The sequence below is a fragment of the Aethalodelphis obliquidens genome, unplaced genomic scaffold (genome assembly GCF_003676395.1).
Source record: "Aethalodelphis obliquidens isolate GAN/ISIS:26980383/991018 unplaced genomic scaffold, ASM367639v1 scaffold44, whole genome shotgun sequence".
In the NCBI taxonomy this organism is placed as follows: domain Eukaryota; kingdom Metazoa; phylum Chordata; class Mammalia; order Artiodactyla; family Delphinidae; genus Aethalodelphis; species Aethalodelphis obliquidens.
In genome coordinates, this window is record NW_020837988.1 from 1848472 (window position 1) to 1865762 (window position 17291).

Sequence of the window (17291 nt, forward strand, 5' to 3'; positions counted from 1 at the left end):
ACCGGCTGCAGCCGGTCTCCGCCGGCCTCGGGGGCGCGCCGCCGACCATGTGCTGCGAGCGCGGAGCGCCGCCAAGGAGGGGGCCGGCCCGGCGTGCGCGCGCCGGCCCACGTGGACGAGGCCGTGCCGGGCCCGCGCCCGCCCAGGGCCGGGGCCGTGGGTCACGGAAGGTAACGGCCTCGCCGTGCCAGACCCCAGACCGGCCGTGGGGTCCCGCGGGACCGCCCCCCACCCGCCCCGGCCCCGCGCATCCTGGCGCGCCTGGCCCGACCGGACCCCGGCGCTCGGCCGCACTGTAAGCGGGGCGCGCCGGCACCCACTCTGCGGACACGTCCGGCCGGACGTGCGGGGTCCCCGGGCCGCCTCCCTTCCCGCCGGCCCCGCCCGCGCCCGGAGGGCTCGGGCTCCGGGCTGCGGCGGCTCAGCGCCCGCCCCGGGCAGAACAGGTTCCTTCCAGTTCGGGTGTGAGCTGCGCGCGCGGCGCCGCGGACCCCGAGTTCCTCCTCTCATGCCCGCTTCCCCCGATTTCGTCAACTCGCGCACCCCAGCGGTTCCCCTGGGGGGGGGTGTGCGGGCCCCAGGAAGCTCGCGGCCGGCTGTCGCGGGCGCTTTGCTTTCCCCCCTTTGCTGCAGAAGCGACAGCATCGCGTTGCGCGCGAGGGATGTGGGCGAGCAGCCGGGCTGAGTCAGCATCCCCGGCCCGGGGCGCGCGCGCATCCTCCCCGCCAAGCGGGAGGCGACGTCCACACAGGTGCCAGGCCGCAGAACTCGCGGGGAGCTCCGGTGGGCGAGGGACCCGGACGTCGAGGGGCTGCGTGCCCCTCATCCCTGAGTCCCGGACCCCAGGGTCACAGGGGGCTCAGCAGATGATGCTCGGGAACCTCAGTAAGGAGCTCGTCACGGGGACAAAGCCGTGTGTTGGGTGCCAGCCGTTTCGGAGCCCGCGGGGGCACAGACTCGGCCGCCCGGTGTCCACCTCACGTCCCCAGGGCCTCTTTGAGAACTGCTCGGAAGCAGAATGCCTTATTTTCCGCGTCCCCCTGCCGACTCGCACCAGCCGCTCCCTGCATTGGGTTCGGAGAATGTGCTTCTGGTGTGAGAAACTCGGGAGAGCCTACTTTGGGGGTGCGTGTACCTAGGGTCGCCACCGGGAGGAGTCGGCGGTCTGAATCGTAATAAAAAGCCCATTGCGGCCGCTGCCTGATTTCTCCCGTGATTTTGGCATCGGGTCTACTGGGTTAAGTGCCATTTTGTGCTGTTGACAAGCTCTGGCGTGGGTTCGGGGAGCAGGTGTGTTGGCGCAGAGTGCCTGCTTACGACCGGGACGGTACAGCCGGGGGCCACTGATGAACTTTGCAACCTTGCCCGAGTAACCTAGCTTCCTGGGGACAATCATGATATTCCCAGAATCAAAGGATCTAATTGATGATGCCGGTGAAGGACGGATCACAGCGACTGGCGTTATGTATGCTACGCCCTCCCTAGCCAGTAGCTCTTACTGTTACTGCTGTTTGCGGCTTTCCAAGTCCACCAGCTGACTGCAGCACACATCCTGCACGCGGTCCTTTTTCGAGCTGTTCTTCCAGGACTCCACACGTCATGAAATTTAGAATGTGACTTTAACCACCGGCATGAAAGCACTTGATGCTAAAATAGGAATGCCTGTAAATATAGTTTAGGATCTTACAGTGCCTTGGGACCTGTCCCTGCTGAGTGTGGAAATGTCATATTTAACATGACACAGCACATACTGTATTGAGACCTGCTTAGGAACCTAGGGGTGCAGCCCATTAGCTATAGCTGAGTGACAAGCAAGTCACCAAAGATCTTGGTGCTTCAGCTTCTTGGTTTTAAACATTAGGCAAATAATGCAGAAAGCCCTAGGGGTGAATGGACGTTTGGGAAGGTCACATCTGAGCGTATGACCAGGTGAGATGGCTAGCTGTTGGAGGAGCATATGACTGTAATGATGATAACAATAATAATGTAATGCTCTTTTGTTAATATTAATTATACCTATTAGTATTTTTTTTGCACTTTTGCTTTGTTCCCTGTATTAGGTGTGGTTCATGTGATCTAATTTTAAGCCCATCAGCAACCTTCTACAGTTGACACTCATCTCCATTTTACAGATGAGAAAAGTTGAGGCACAGAGCATGGAAGGGATTTTCCCCAAGGTTTAGACACACTGTCTCTTTTTGCAACTGAGAGCGCTTCCAAGTATGACATTTGCCACCTGCTCTCGGATAACAGCAAAAGGTGTCTGGAAACCCAACCCCTGTCCAGTCTTGCCAGCCACAAACTGGTGACATTTGCCCACCATGATTAGAGGCTGGCTTCACCTTGTTCCCTGAATCCTAGTGAGACCAAGTGTGAAAACCCCTGTTTTTCTCTCTCTTCCAGGGAAAGCAAAGGAGGGAAAGCACTGCATTACCATGCTAATCAATTACCTCCCCCCCCCCAAAAAAAAAGAAAAACAAAACTAACTCTGTTTAGTTCTAAATACGAACAAAAGGACCTTTAGAACCTGGAGTACAGAACCAGAAAAATCAGGAAATTAAGTTCAGGGTTCAGCGCCCCTCTTAGCCTCTTCTGTTGTGTCTGTCGCAACCCAAGTGGCGGCAGAGCCCCTAGGGCCCTTCGTTTACAGGGGGCAAGGCTATAATGATGCCTTTAGAAAGTCCCACAACATCTCTGGAAATGCATTGGCTCCCGAGAGCTGTCCCCACTGCTGTCTCTTTTCTAGCCCTCCTGTTTTGGCTCATTTGCATGAGAACAGATTCCTTTGTGCAGACTTGGCCTGCCGGGTCTCTGTCGACGTTCCGAGTCCTTCTAGTCTGCATGTTGGGTTGCTAGGCAGATATGACCCTGGCTTGCAAATAAGCTGCCTGCATTTACCAGCCCGTGAGAACTTCAACTTGGGCTAAGTAGACTGAAAGGAATTTTGTCTGGAGCTCAGGGAAGTATAAGCCCGCTTTTAAGGGCTGGGTCCTGAGAGCAGCCAAGGCAGAGGGGGAGCCCTGGAGGGGCTCGTAGGGAGGCCTGGACAGCCTGCCCACCGCCCGCTCTCCTCCTTCCCTGTGTCGGCACCACGTGCCTGTCTTACCATGAGTATTCGATGAACTCAAACTCTCGCTTTAAAACGTTAATATCTGCTTCTCCGGACAGCACAGAACTTCACAGACTTTTCCCTCTAGGAATCCTGACTCTCGAGGTGGAGGTGCTGGGTTTATCTTGAGGTTTACAGGATTTCCCCCAACCCTGACATTTGATGGTTTGAGGGAAACAGAAATGCATGTTTTGGGGAGAATTTGAAGATTTCCCAATGGGAAGATCTGTTCTGAGGCACAGTTTTGGGGGAATCACTTTTCAGAGCATCAGCTCTTTCCTGAAGCTGATTTGTCTGAGAATTCAGCATGGGGCAGGCCCGCTGTTCCTTTATTCCTGCCTGGTGGGCCTTCTCTTGCTTAGTCAGAGCCAAGATCTCACTAGGGTGCCCTGCTCTAGCTGTAAACACCTCTGGGGGGAAGGTCAAAATATTATGTCAGGGAAAGCTCCTCTCTTCAAGTCAATATGTCCCATCTCCCAAGTGCATCTTGTTAAAGATGCATTTCCAAGAAAGTTACCTTGTGCTTAATAATGATTTGTCAAAATTGATAATATATGTTGTTTGATTCTAAACAGTTACTTACAGTAGTAATGATAGTGGCTCGACCCAGAAGAGATTTTTTTTTTTTTTTAACACTTGGAGCAAAGCATAAGCAATTAAATTTCAATTTCTACACAAAGTCTGTGTTCCAGAAAAGTAGGATAAGGTAATTCACTACTTCTGAACATAAAGGTCTAGTATATTGAGATAGAATGGAAATACAGTTTTTGAAAAAAAGAGAGAGAAATGATAGAAAATTTCCAACCTAATGAGAACTCTTCTCAAGTAATTTTTGAATGAATGATGGTGGGAATTCCCTGACGGTCCAGTGGTTAGGACTCGGCGCTTTCACTGCTGGGGCCTGGATTCAATCCCTGGTCAGGGAACTAAGATCCTGCAATTGCTCTGGTGTTTATATGACATGGGATACATTGAAAAGCATGGTTTAATAGTTTTGTTATAAAAGTCTACATTTATGGATACAATAGAAGTGATAACTTTTGCAGCTATTTAGAATTGTGATGAAGCAATGAAGGTAACTTAACCCTGTGTGAGGGTTTTAGGGGCTGAATGTTTGTGCCCCTCACCATTCAGATGTTGAAGCTCCTCCCCCTCCCCCCTCCCCCCTGCAATGTGACAGTATCTGGAGATGGGGCCTTTGGGAGGAATTAGGGTTAGATAGGTCATGAGGGTGGGGCCCATATGATGGAATTCGTGCCCTTATAAGAAGAGGAAGCGAGAGAAATCTCTCTGTCTCTCCATGTCTCTCTCTGTGAGCACACACTGAGGAAAGGCCATGTGAGGGTGCAGTGAGAAGACAGCCATCTACAAGCCAGGAAGGGAGCTCTCACTAGCACCTGACCTTGCCGGCACCCTGATCTCAGACTGCTGGCCACCAGAACCAGGAGAAAATACATTCCTATTTTTTAAGCCACCCAGTCTATGGTACTTTGCTATGGCAGCTTGAGTTAATACGGAAGGGGTGTTTTGTTTTTCCAGATTCTTTTAGTGGGGAACCCAAGCAGAAACATTTGCAGGCCAATGAGGAGGATCCGTATTAGTATGAGGACAAGCAAGATGAGGTTCCCTGTTCTCCCTGGAGAGAGAAAACAAACCCAAGAGTCACCACACTGGACTGTGAGAGGCAAGGGAGGGGGCTGTGTAATTGAGAGGTTTGGTGGAAGATGCTATAAATGTTAAGATGCACGTGAACATGGACTCTAAGGCCCGACTTGGAACCCCAGGTCTGCCCTGGTAGCTGTGTCACCTTGGGCGAATTAACCTCTCTCCACCTCAGTCTGCTCATCCACGAAAGGGGGATGATAATAATAATAATAATACCTCCCTCAGAGGGTAGTTGTGTGGGGAGCTTAGTGCTGTGTTGCTAGGTTAACTGAATTAACCTGTGTAAGAGGCTGGGGGCGTTGAGGAAGATGGAGCTCGGTGGGCCTAGAATGGGTAGGAAAGTTCTTGTAAGCGCTGGCAAGGCGGAGGGGTGAAGGATGAAGAGAATGAGAGGAAGGTGGTGGTCGGGGGAGAGTATGCTGGATTTGGGGACAGGGAGATCACCTCCCCACCCAGGGTACCAGGGGCCTCTGGTGATCTGAATTCTCTCACGCCTGGTTACCATTCTGGGCAGTGTTGATGTATCACTGTGTGCATTGCGTTCACTCTGGAGTAACTTTTACTTGGATGTTAACACTGACATTTGTCCTTTTTTGTCTCCATTGTTTACTGCTCCTGTAGTTTTGTCATTTTCTCACTGCTTATAAAGAAAAAAATAGAACAATGGCCTTGAGGAGGCCTCTATAAATGATCTCAAGCCTGTTGCAAGAGTCCTAAAAACAGAACAAAACAAAAATTAAAATTCTCGGAACCAAGTAATTTTAATCACATTGCTTTCAGGAACAAATACATGTCATATTAGACTCATGGCACGGTCGTGAGTCATGAAGTTTTGGAAAGTGCTGGGTGTGGGACCACTGGGTTTTGTCCCCACCAAACCAGACTTCCTTTGGATAATTGTTGACGTCCCACCCATCATGTTCCTCAAAGTCCAAGGAATGAAAACCTGCTCTCCTGCTATGTTTCTTGCCTAAAGGGAGATGCTAGCTTTCCCCATCTTGTCTAAACACGCACAGCCTGTCCGGCTGCTCCCTGGAACAACACACACTGTCAAGCTTCTATTTTAACCCTGTCAGAGCAGTGCATCCATGCATTTCCAGGTGGCTAGCGGGATGAGGCAAGGAAGCTAGAAGGATGCTCCCGGACTGCGTTAGGCGTTTGAGGCAAGGAGGGACCCTGCCCTGCTGTGGTCGGTGGAGGGCTCTGGCCTCTGTGTTGAGCTCAGATGCTTAGTAGGGATCTGGGGCGGGGCTGGGCTGGGTACAGGCAACATCCATCCATCCTTCCATCCCACGTCCATCGCTCCTCCGTCCGGACAGCCTCTGCTCATACAGCCCACTCATGCGCACTGGCGAATGCAGTAGTTTCCCAGGCCACAAAACCACACCTCGGAGGATGTGGTCCGTACTCTCAAAGTGTTTACTCTAGTTTTAAGAGAGGACACATATGTGATTGTCACCTAAAGCAGCACGTCAGCAAGGGCGCTTTTGCAAGTGAGAATCTCAGAGGGCGCTTTTGCAAGTGAGAATCTCAGAGGCAGGGGAACTGAGAAAGGTCATCTGAATTTAGGGAAGTGATGAGATGAAGCTGAGTTTTCAGGGTGGAATGGAGGCTCGGCCTTAGTGGTTCAGGTCAGATGCACTCATTTGGCAAATATGGGTTGAACGCTTCCTGGATTGGGTAACCGGATTATGCAGTGTGTGAAGCAGATAGACATCCCTTCCCTCATGGAATTCACATCTTAGAGTTGTGGTGTTTTCTTGTTGGAGCAGTTAGCTCAGTGTCGTGGACAGGTAATCCTTCTGGGTGTTTCTGATATTAAAATGTAATTCCCACTTTCTTTTTTAAAAAATTTTTATGGGAGTATAGTTGATTTACAATGTTGTGTTAGTTTCAGATGTACAGCAAAGTGAATCTGTTATACATATACATATATCTGTGCTTTTTCGGATTCTTTTCCCATATAGGCCGTTACAGAGTATTGAGTAGAGTTCCCTGTGCTGTATGGTAGGTCCTTGTTAGTTATCTGTTTTATATATAGTAGCGTGTATATGTCAATCCCAATCTCCCAATTTATCCCTTCCCCTGTTACCCTGGTAACCATAAGTTTGTTTTCTACACGTGTGACTCTATTTCTGTGTTATGGGTAAGTTCATTTGTACCCTTTTTTTTTTTTAGATTTCACATATAAGCGATATCATGTGGTATTTGTCTTTCTCTGTCTGGCTTACTTCACACAGGATGACAATCTCTAGGTCCATCCATGTGGCTGCAAATGGTATTACGTAATTCCCACTTTCAATTGGCATCATCAGCAAAGGACGGTTTCCCTCACAGCCCCTCTACATCTTGACCTCGTACTGCTACGTTGTCCAAAACCAGATTTGCTGGTAGGCAGTGTACTCCAAGGACCATGCTAGGTGTCACCAGAGTCTGCCCGGGACAGAAGGACCCAGCTCAGGTTTTCCCAAAACAGCACCGACAACCATGGGATTGTGTGACCAGGAACTATAGTTTGGAGCTTTGAAAATGCAAATCAGGATGACTCTTCACTTTCCCTTTGGCCTTGTTGTAACCATAGTGTTTGTATCTTTTACCTTTTCTGGGTTCAGAATCCAACAGCCAAGAATGCTGACAGACAGTTACGACCAAGAGTCAGCCAATAGCTGGAGGGCGTCTGGTCTCACCATCTAACTCGGAACAGTTTTGCTTAATATTAATTGTAGTAACGCTTTGACTTTGCATATGGTACTTTTTCAGAGCATTCTCATGTTTGTTATCTCCTTATCCTCAAGCCAGTTGAGAGAGGGGAGAATAAGAGTCCACATCTCTGAGCACTTATTGGGAGCAGGCACTCGTGTTGGGTTATTTCATCCTCATGTTGGGTTTGGGGTGGAGGAACTTTTCTATGGCTCTGTTTTTCAGGTAAGTGGGGAAACTGAGGCCCAGAGAAATTCCATAACCTATCCAAAGTCACACAGCTAGGAAATGACTCTTCTGAATCCTGGACACATATTCTTCTGCAGACAGGCCATTACATCCCCAAAGCCAATTCTCCAAAAAGCAGATTTGCCAAGTAACTACTTCACTGAATTGAGCTTTTTTTTTTTTTTTTTTTTTTTTGGCAAGACCGCATGGCTTGCAGGATCTTAGTTCCCCAACTGGGGATCGAACCCCGGCCCATGGCAGTGAGAGCACAGAGTCCTAACCACTGGACCACTGGACTGCCAGGGAATTCCCTGAATTAAGCATTTTTTTCCCCCAAGTTTTGGTCTTATCCTTACTTCTGCCCCTGCTTCAGCCACAGAGGTTCTCAGATAAAACTTAGCTCGAGGACTTCCCTGGTGGCGCAGTGGTTAAGAATCCGCCCACCAGTACAAGGGACACAGGTTCGAGCCCTGGTCCGGGAAGATCCCACATGCAGTGGAGCAACTAAGCCCGTGTGCCACAACTGCTGAGCCCGTGTGCCACAACTACTGAAGCCCACACACCTAGGGCCTGTGCTCCGCAACAAGAGAAGCCACCACAATGAGAAGCCCGCGCACCGCAACGAAGAACAGCCCCCTCTCGCCGCAACTAGAGAAAGCCCGCGCGCAGCAACAAAGACCCAACGCAGCCAAACATAAACAAACAAACAAATTTATTTTAAAAAAACCAAACTTAGCTCGAATCTCTCTTAGCAGGCTTGGGCTGCCATAGCAAAATACCACAGACTGGCGGCTTACACACAGAACTTTGTTTCTCACAGTTCTGGAGGCTGGGAAGTCTAAGATCAAGATGCCAGCTGATTTGGTTCTTGGGGAGGAGAGAGAGAGAGAGAGAAAAAGCTCTCCCCTGTCTCTTCAAATAAGGGCACTAATCCCATCAGGAGGGCTTCCCCCTCGATGACCTCCTCTAACCCTGATTGTCTCCCAAAGGCCCATCTCCAAATACTATCCTATTGAGGGGTAAGGCTCCAACACAGGAATTTGGAAAGGACACCGCATTCAGTCCATAATGGAATCTAACGTATTTCACTGTAGAGGCGCAACAGATCTGGGGAAAGGATAAACCTGCAAAACCAGGAGAGGCAGTAGGTAGCGTTTAAGAGAAAGTTTTCCCTCTTCTCATGCAAAAATGACACAGGAAGAAAATGAAGCTTTGACACATGAACCCCAATCAGTCTTCTTTTTCTTTCTTCACAAATTTATTTATTTATTTATTTTTGGCTGCGTTGGGTCTTTGTTGCTGCGCGCGGGCTTTCTCTAGTCGCGGTGAGCAGGGGCTACTCTTCATTGTGGTGCGCGGGCTTCTCCTTGCGGTGGCTTCTCTTGCTGTGGAGCACGGGCTCTAGGCACGTGGGCTTCAGTAGTTGTGGCTCCCGGGCTCTAGAGTGCAGACTCAGTAGTTGTGGCGCACGGGCTTAGTTGCTCCGCAGCATGTGGAATCTTCCCAGACCAGGGTTCGAACCTGTGTCCCCTGCATTGACAGGCAGATTCTTAAACCACTGTGCCACCAGAGAAGCCCCAATCGGATTTTTGATGATACTAACAAATGATTGTTTATTTAAAAAAGGGGGCTTTACTAGAATTGCAATTATACTTTATTTTAATTTTTGAATTTTTTTTAAAGCCTTTATTGAATTTGTTACAATATTGCTTCTGCTTTATGTCTTGGTTTTTTGGTCGCGAGGCATATGGGATCTTAGCTCCCTGACCAGGGATCGAACCTGCACCCCCTGCACTGGAAGGCGAAGTCTTACCCACTGGACCGCCAGGGAAGTCCCTGTGATTATATTTTAAAATAATTCTTATAATTTAGAGAGCTACATAGAAATGTTTGTTGATGAAGTTGCATGATATCTGAGATTTGTTTCCAAATAATCCAGTATAAGTGGAGGATGAGGGAAAGACAAGTAGGAGGGGAGACGGGTAAAACCAGACTGGCCCTGTGTTGATAATTGTTGAACCTAGATGTTGGGTAGGTATGTGTGAGTTTCTCAACTTCTGTATTTTGACAACTTTCATGACAAAAAGTTTCATAGGTAATAATAAACACCGCTTTGTAAAAAGTCCTTAGACATTTGGCAAACAGGCTTTAAGGGAGTGGATTTCAGGTAATTGACTGTAAGCCCTTTTCACTGGATCCCACCCCTCATGATTTTTCTTCTCAAGTGGAGGATGGAGTTTTATAGGAAGGATGTTATTCAGAGACCCATCTGCTCTCTCTGTTTTTCTGACCTGTGTTCAAGGACCCAGATATAATTTCTGCAGGGCTGCTGAGTTTTAGATGCGTGGTGTGATGTCACCTCTGATTTCCCAAGTTGGCTCTTGCCATGTGGCTTCCTTCTGGGACAGTCCCAGCAAGTGGTTCCAGCCTAAAGCCAGGCAGGATGTCATCTGTTCCTGTGGATGAGTTTCCTGGCATCCCTGGGGTCACAGAGGTTGATATTCCCAACAGGGTGTGGCTATAGGTCTTCAAGCTTAACATTTTTAAAAAAATTATCTAAGTGGAATTGCTCTCCCAGTTTGGATGGAGGTATTCAGAGATTTCTGTTGCTCCAGTTAGAAGATAAATGAGTCGGGGGATGTAACGTACAACAGGATGACTAGAATGAACCTGCCATGTGGAATATTTGCAAGTTGTTAGGAGAGTAGATTCTCAAAGTTCTCACTACAGGAAAAAAGCATTTGTTTTTCTTCTCTGTCTCTCTCTCTGTCTCTCATTTTCTTGCGTCTCTACGAGATGATGGCAGGTAACTAAATTTACTGTGGTCATCGTTTCACGATATATGTGTGTCAAGTCATTACGCTGCGTGCGTTAGACTTACACAGGTGCTGTACGTCAAAGATATCTCAATAAAATGAAAAGAAAAAAAGAAAAAAGATTTCCTGCGCGTCCTCTGTTGAGCTAAGACTGCGGCCCCGCACATATGCTCTAAGGAATCTTTCCGAGTTGGGCCAGCCCCAAACTGACATGTTGGGGTCTAGAGGCAAAGGGAAGGGGCCTTGAGGATGTTTATTACACACAGATGTTAAATGACCATCTGATATTGGCCACCACGGTAACCGGATTTTCCTCTGCCCTTGGGCTTGGATGAGGGCGAGGCAGAATTTAAGGAGGTGCTCACCGGCAGGGCTGCACTGACGGTCGGGGCACCTGAGCTGCAGCGCCGCCTCCTTAAGTTTTGCGCCCTGGGCGCTTGGCTTGCCTCACTCCAGCACTGTCTCTCACCTGGACTCACCTGGGCTCACCTGGACTCACCTGGACTGTGACAATGGACTCTTAATCTCTCAGTAGAGCAGCCAGAGGGATTCTGTTACGTTGAAAGTCAGAGCTCGGTGCTCTTGCCTGAATCCTCTGGCTCAGGAGAGGCTGTCTTCCTCCCGATTCCAGCTAATCCTTGCCCTTCCTCACTCCGAGGCTTGTCCTGCGGCTTCTCGGCTGCCCTCACGTGCCCCAGCCCTGCGCCCTGCTGGGTTCTCTGCCCGCGGCATCCCTTCCCGACTGAACCTCCCAGAGCTGCAGAGCTTCCTCCCCTTCTCTCCTGGATCCACCTAGAAAGATCACCTTGTCAGTGAGGTGGTCCCCGCCCTTCTCCTTTAACTCGCACCTGCTCACTGGCTCGCTCTCCCCAGTCCCCTTCCTGTGGTGATTTTCTCCCTGATGCGTTTCCTGGGTCCACGTCTTCCCCTCCTCCCCCCAGCAGGTAAGTGGCAGGAAGGCAGTGGGCTCTGTGTGTCATTCACTGCTGAACGCACAGCGCCCAGATCGAGACCTGTGCCTCGGTCCCCGTTCGCCGGATGGATGACTGAAGGCACGGGGTTTGCGGGGGGGGGGGGGTCATTTCCGACAGACGTGGGCAGCTGGTGCCCCGGGACCCCCGCGTGACTCCTGGCTGCAGCCAGCGCCCCCAGTGACCGTGGTCCGACTGGGCGGGTGAAACCACAGAACTCTGCAACCAGAGATCACACTCCCTCTGCGCCTTTGTCTTTCTTGGCCTTAGCTCATCCGAAGCTTTGTCTTTGGAAAACCAACAGAGCCCTCTGCCAGAAAGGTCTGCTCCACTGTCTTGTTGCTTCAGCTGTTTGCAAGGCGCTCTTGCGGGCTGCTTGGCCACGGGGGGCCCGCGGGGAGCCAGGGTCAGGTATTGGGCAGCCGGCCCGGGTGTGCAGCCTGCAGAGCACATCTTCAGGGCAGCTCCTCCTTTCCAAGGCCCACAGCCCGCCTGTGAGTCGTTTCCGTGATGAGTACCCTTCCCCATCAGCAAGCCCGGAACCCAAAGGGAGGCCAGACGTTAGCAGGCCCAGCGGCCTTGCTTTACGGCGGGGTCGTGGAAAAGAGCACAGACCATCGCAGAGCTGATTGGCAGCCGGAGCTCCTGAGGACACGGGCGGGGTTGGTGCTGTGCTCAGCAAAACCTATCCCAGTGAGCTCAGATGGCCCTTCCTTGGGCGTGTTTGTTGAGTAGGTGGTTGGTTACCTTCCAGCCCAGTGGAAGGAGCGGCGAAGGCTTTGTCAAATGCTCCCCCTTCTTCCTAAGCCCCCAGGAGTGCTCCTTGCCTGTGTCCACTCTCCCTTCTTTTATTTATTTGGCTGTGTCGGGTCTTAGTTGCAGCGCGCGGGCTCTCTAGTTGTGGCACATGGGCCTAGTCGCCCCGCGGCTTGTGGGATCTTAGTTCCCCGACCAGGGATCGAACCCGTGTCCCCTGCATTGGAAGGCAGATTCTTAACCACTGGACCCCCAGGGCAGTCCCCACTCTCCCTTCTGAGATGGGGAGTGTGACGTGTAAAGAAGGTTTGGGAAAGTAACCTCAGATAAGACACTGAGCCGGTAGTCTTTAAAAAAAGAGCTTTAAAAAAGATCTTGGATCTTTAAAAAAAAAAAAAAAAAAAAGCACAACGACCCAGCCTTATTGAAGTAGGATCGACAAATAAAAATTATATACAACGTGATGTTTTGATATACATACACATTATAAAATGACCACAACCAAGCTAATTTAACACACCCATCACCGTACATAGTTACCTTATAAATTTTTTGGTGGTGGAAACATTGAAGATCTACTTTCTTTGCAAAATTTCAACTACGTAATACAGTTTTACGAACTCTGGTCACCATGCTATACATTAGATCCTGTCACTGTGCTATACATTAGATCCTCAGAAGTAATTGATTCTTTTTTTTAAAAAAATATTTATTTACTTATTTGGCTGTGCCGGGTCTTAGTTGCGGCACGTGGGATCTTTGTTGCCCCGCGTGAGATATTCGTTGCGGCACGCGGGATCTTTAGTTGTGGCATGCGAACTCTTAGCTGTGGCAGGCATGTGGTATCTAGTTCCCTGACCGGGGATCGAACCTGGGCCCCTTGCATTGGAAGTGGCGTCTTAGCCACTGGACCGCCAGGGAAGTCCCAGAAGCGATTGATTCTACGTAACTGGTTGTTTGTACGTTGACAAACTCCCTTCCATCTCCCCCACCCCCCAGCCCCTGGCACCCATCGTTCTCCTCTCTGCTCTTGTGAGCTCTACTTTTTTAGATTCCACATGTGAGTGAGATCATGTGGTATTTGTCTTTCTGTGCCTGGCTTGTTTCACCTCACACAGTATCCGCCAGGTTCATCCAGGTTGTTACGAATGGAGAAGAATTTCCTTCTTTTTAAAGGCCCAATAATTCCATTATGTGTGTACAATGCACACAGCACATTTTCTTTACCTATTCACGCATTACTGGGTACTTGGGCTCTTGTGAATAATGCTACAATAAACATGGGGGTGCCAGTAGCTCGTCAAGATATTCATTTCATTTCCTTTGGATATATACCCAGAAGTGGGATTGCTGGATCATATGTTTGGTCTAGTTTTAATTTGAGGAACCTCCATACTGTTTTCCATAATGTCAGCTTGGATCTTAATCAAGGTCCGTGGCTTGAAGTCCATTCTTTGAATGTCTGACTTGCTTTTTCCCTTTAGTTAAAAACAATAAGTGGGGAAAGGATTAAATGTCTCCCTGGGGGTGTGGGCGTGAAGGCTAGGGCAATGGTGTACTGGCTAAATTAGCTTATTTCCATGCCATAAAAATTTTAAGTATTAATGATTCTCTTTGAAAACCTCAGAGGAATGTTTTATCCACAGAATTCTTAAGAAAAACAATCTGTTTACTTATGTTCCCACCTTAATTTTAACTTCCTTCTTAAGTGGGTTTTTCTCCCCCCCTGGGGCGTTTTGTGTTGGGTCATTCTGAAGTGGATTATGGGTGAAGAATGAGGCCGCTCTAGTGTTCCAAGCTAAGTAGCTTTAGGAAGAAAAGCTTCCTGCAACTGTTGCTCATGGTCAGAAGCCAGTAGAATAAGGCAGGTCAACAAGTGTTTGTTAGGCACCCTGCTTGTGCAAAGCCTCTTTCTTCTAGAAAGGGAGAAGTCTTTGGGGCCTCAAGATCAACAAATACCAGTTGAATCTAATTGAGTTTGAAATAATAACTTTCCTTTTGGAAAACAGAAGAATTCGCGTTGCTGAACAATTGATTCATTGCCCTCCAGATGACCATGACTGTTGACTCGGAATTCCTTTTATTTTGATTAAGTGCATAGCTGCCTATCCTTCCGAGTTTATCTGGATCTTCCAGAACTTACATACCTCCAACCACTCCCGTCCATCTGGGTTGGCTGGCCGGCTTGGTCGGCTGTGCATTCATTCCTCAAGGGCAGGGATACCCAACTGGAAATGGCATCTGTCACAACCCCAGCCCTACTAGCACCTTTATATATTAGTATTACTGTTATTTTTTGAAGAATGCGACTGTTCATTTATTTATTTATTTGGTTGTGCTGCGTCTTAGTTGCGGCAGGAGGGCTCCTTAGTTGCGGCTGGCGGGCTCCTTAGTTGTGGCAAGCGAACTCTTAGTTGCAGCATGCATGTGGGATCTAGATCCCTGACTGGGGATTGCACCTGGGCCCCCTGCATTGGGAGTGCGGAGTCTTAACCACTGCACCACCAGGGAAGTCCCGCATCTTTGTATATTATAATAACTTGGTTCTCCTTTAATGGGTTGGGTGTTCCACGGAGGTTTTTAAAATCTGATCCAGAATTTCAAGTCTCTGTCTCCTTACTAGCCTAGTCAGTTTAGGGCTTTTAGGTGAACTAGGGATAAAATACGGTTTTATTTATTCTGTGTTTCCATTTGCAACCTGCAGTTGAAAGCATAACCTTCCATTTCTGTCTTTCAGAACTCAACCTGATTTATTGTTTTGTGTTTTTCCACTGAAGCTGAATCATCTCTAGTTAGGTCTCTAGTTAGGTTAAGTATCAGTTAGGTTAATCACCTCCAGTTACGTTAGTTTTCTTCTCGGACCAGAATCTGGATATTTTTAACTAAGCATCTTGCTACTCAAAATGTAATCTAACGGCTACGTTAGAAATACAGACCCCAGGTCCCAGCCTCACCTACTGAATCTACATTTTAATAAAATCTCCAGCTGATTTGCATGTACATCTAAATGTGAGAAGCACCGGTTGAGCATGTCTTAAGATTTTCTTATTAACAATTACATTGTCAAGATGTAAAGGGACACATTTCCGTTAGACACTTTTTGGACATTTTTCCCTGACATTTTATTATGAAACATTTCAAACACACAGCAAAATGGAAAGAGTTCTACAGTGAGCTCCCTAGACTGTCCACCTAGATTCTACCATTAACTGATTTTTTTTCCTTTCCTTTTCTTCCCAATTAATTTCTATCAGGAATTTTATATAGAGGGACTTCCCTGGTGGTCCAGTGTTTAAGACTCCGAGCTCCCACTGCGGGGGGCCTGTGTTCAATCCCTGGTACAGGTACTAAGATCCCTCATGCCACACGGTGTGGCGAAAAAGCAAAAACAAAAACAGACTGCTCCTTTATTGACGAATTCCCTGGCGGTCCAGTGGTTAGGACTCAGCACTCTCACTACCGAGGGCCCAGGTTCAATCCCTGGCCAGGGAACTAAGGTGCGGCCAAAAAGAAAGAAAAAGAATTTTATATAGAAATGCTAGTTTACAGCATGACTGTTAGAAAGAATCATGTCTTGGTAATAAGGTAATAAGGGTCTCACCCTTTCTTCTAGAATCCCTGTGGGTTTTGACAAGGTCGCGCTTAGTTTGGGAAGTTCTTGTGAATCAGAGAAGCACAGTGAGGTGGGAGGTGGGGTGCGCTGGGATTTCACAGAGTGCTGCAGTGCTGGTCCCTTTACCCCTCCACCCGGAACACGGGGCCTCAGTATATGCTCCTCTATACGGTGAGCGGGTTATGAGAGATCATCTCTACTGTTGCTTCCAACCCTGTAATTGTAGGTCTATTGCAAATATTAGCATCACTTTTTCTCCGGTGGAGAAAGCGATGAACCCGTTCAGTAGTCGAATAAGAAGGAGAACATCTGTCGGCATGGAAAAGTGATTATTTCCTAAGCTACTGAGTAAAACACAGCTGCACCGGCAGTTTCAACTCTGTTTTCTTGTCAATTTCTGTTCTTTCAGGAAACCTTACAGACACATGAAGCCTTCAACCATCTGGAACTCAGAAACTCGACTGGGACTGACTGTGGCTTCTAGACCGTCCAGGTGTTCTGCAGATGTGAAAACTTATCCCACACTTGCCAGCTGGAGCCCCGAATAGATGCAAGGCTCGAGCTCCGGCTCTCACATCTCCTAAGTGGCCAGGGAGCAGTTGTTGACACTGAGGTCTGATTGCTGCACACGACCCCTCACCTTACGGGGCTGCGCTGGAGAAAGTCAAGTTCAGGGTCGTGAGTTTCCCAACTCTCGTGAATTAGGATTCCAGACGCGGGCCTCATTTCTGTAGCGCCCACCATCCCTGTAGGCATCACCACCACCACCATCACCACGAGCATCTTCTTGGAAACTCCGCCACTGCATCACTGCACACAGTTGGAAACCTCCCCTGATCGCCATGGCCTGCCCTTTCCTAAAGGTTTTGTTGGTGGGGGTGAGTTTCCTGGGATGTCTTTATCCTCTCGTGGATTTTAGCTTCAGTGGGGAAACAAGAGAACAGAAACCGAATTTCGTGATCATTTTGGCAGATGACATGGGGTGGGGTGACCTGGGAGCAAACTGGGCAGAAACGAAGGACACCGCCAACCTTGATAAGATGGCTGCAGAAGGAATGAGGTGAGTCTGAGATGTCAAGCCGGCATCTCTTTGGATATTTCATCCTGACTCTTTTGGGGGGAGGGGGCCGCATAGAGCACTTAAAGAGCAATTGATGGGTCCATGTTGATTTAATTAATTGATTGATGAATTTGGTTTGAAGCCAGTACAGCGTCATGCAGGAGTCCATCCATCCGTCTGTCCATACGATAACTGTTCTTTTTCTGGCCATGCTGCACAGCTTGTTGGGATCTTAGTTCCCTGGTCAGGGATCGAACCTGGGGCCCCGGCAATGAGAGCACTGAGTCCTAACTGCTGGACTGCCAGGGAATTCTGATAACGCTTATTGTGTGTGTGTGTGTGTGTGTGTGTGTGTGTGTGTGTGTGTGTGTGT

At 48.9% G+C, this 17291-nt stretch overlaps 1 protein-coding gene and 1 non-coding gene across 20 annotated transcripts in view; both read left to right on the plus strand.

The window, feature by feature from the left end:
- The window catches only part of ARSG (arylsulfatase G), a 115509-nt gene that overhangs the window by 29455 nt on the left and 68763 nt on the right, over positions 1-17291 (plus strand). For 9 of the 19 annotated variants that reach the window (XR_003427502.1, XM_027080482.1, XM_027080492.1 and 6 more), the window contains exons 1-2: positions 758-1929; positions 16268-16918. Coding sequence is in view for 17 of the 19 variants with exons in the window: in XM_027080482.1 (XP_026936283.1) it covers positions 16701-16918 (218 nt within the window). In the remaining 2 variants the exon portion in view is untranslated. The other 10 variants (XM_027080491.1, XM_027080490.1, XM_027080489.1 and 7 more) reach the window with 6 other exon arrangements.
- On the plus strand, positions 15665-15737 carry TRNAE-CUC (transfer RNA glutamic acid (anticodon CUC)). Its single transcript has one exon. It is a non-coding gene; the product is annotated as a tRNA-Glu (tRNA).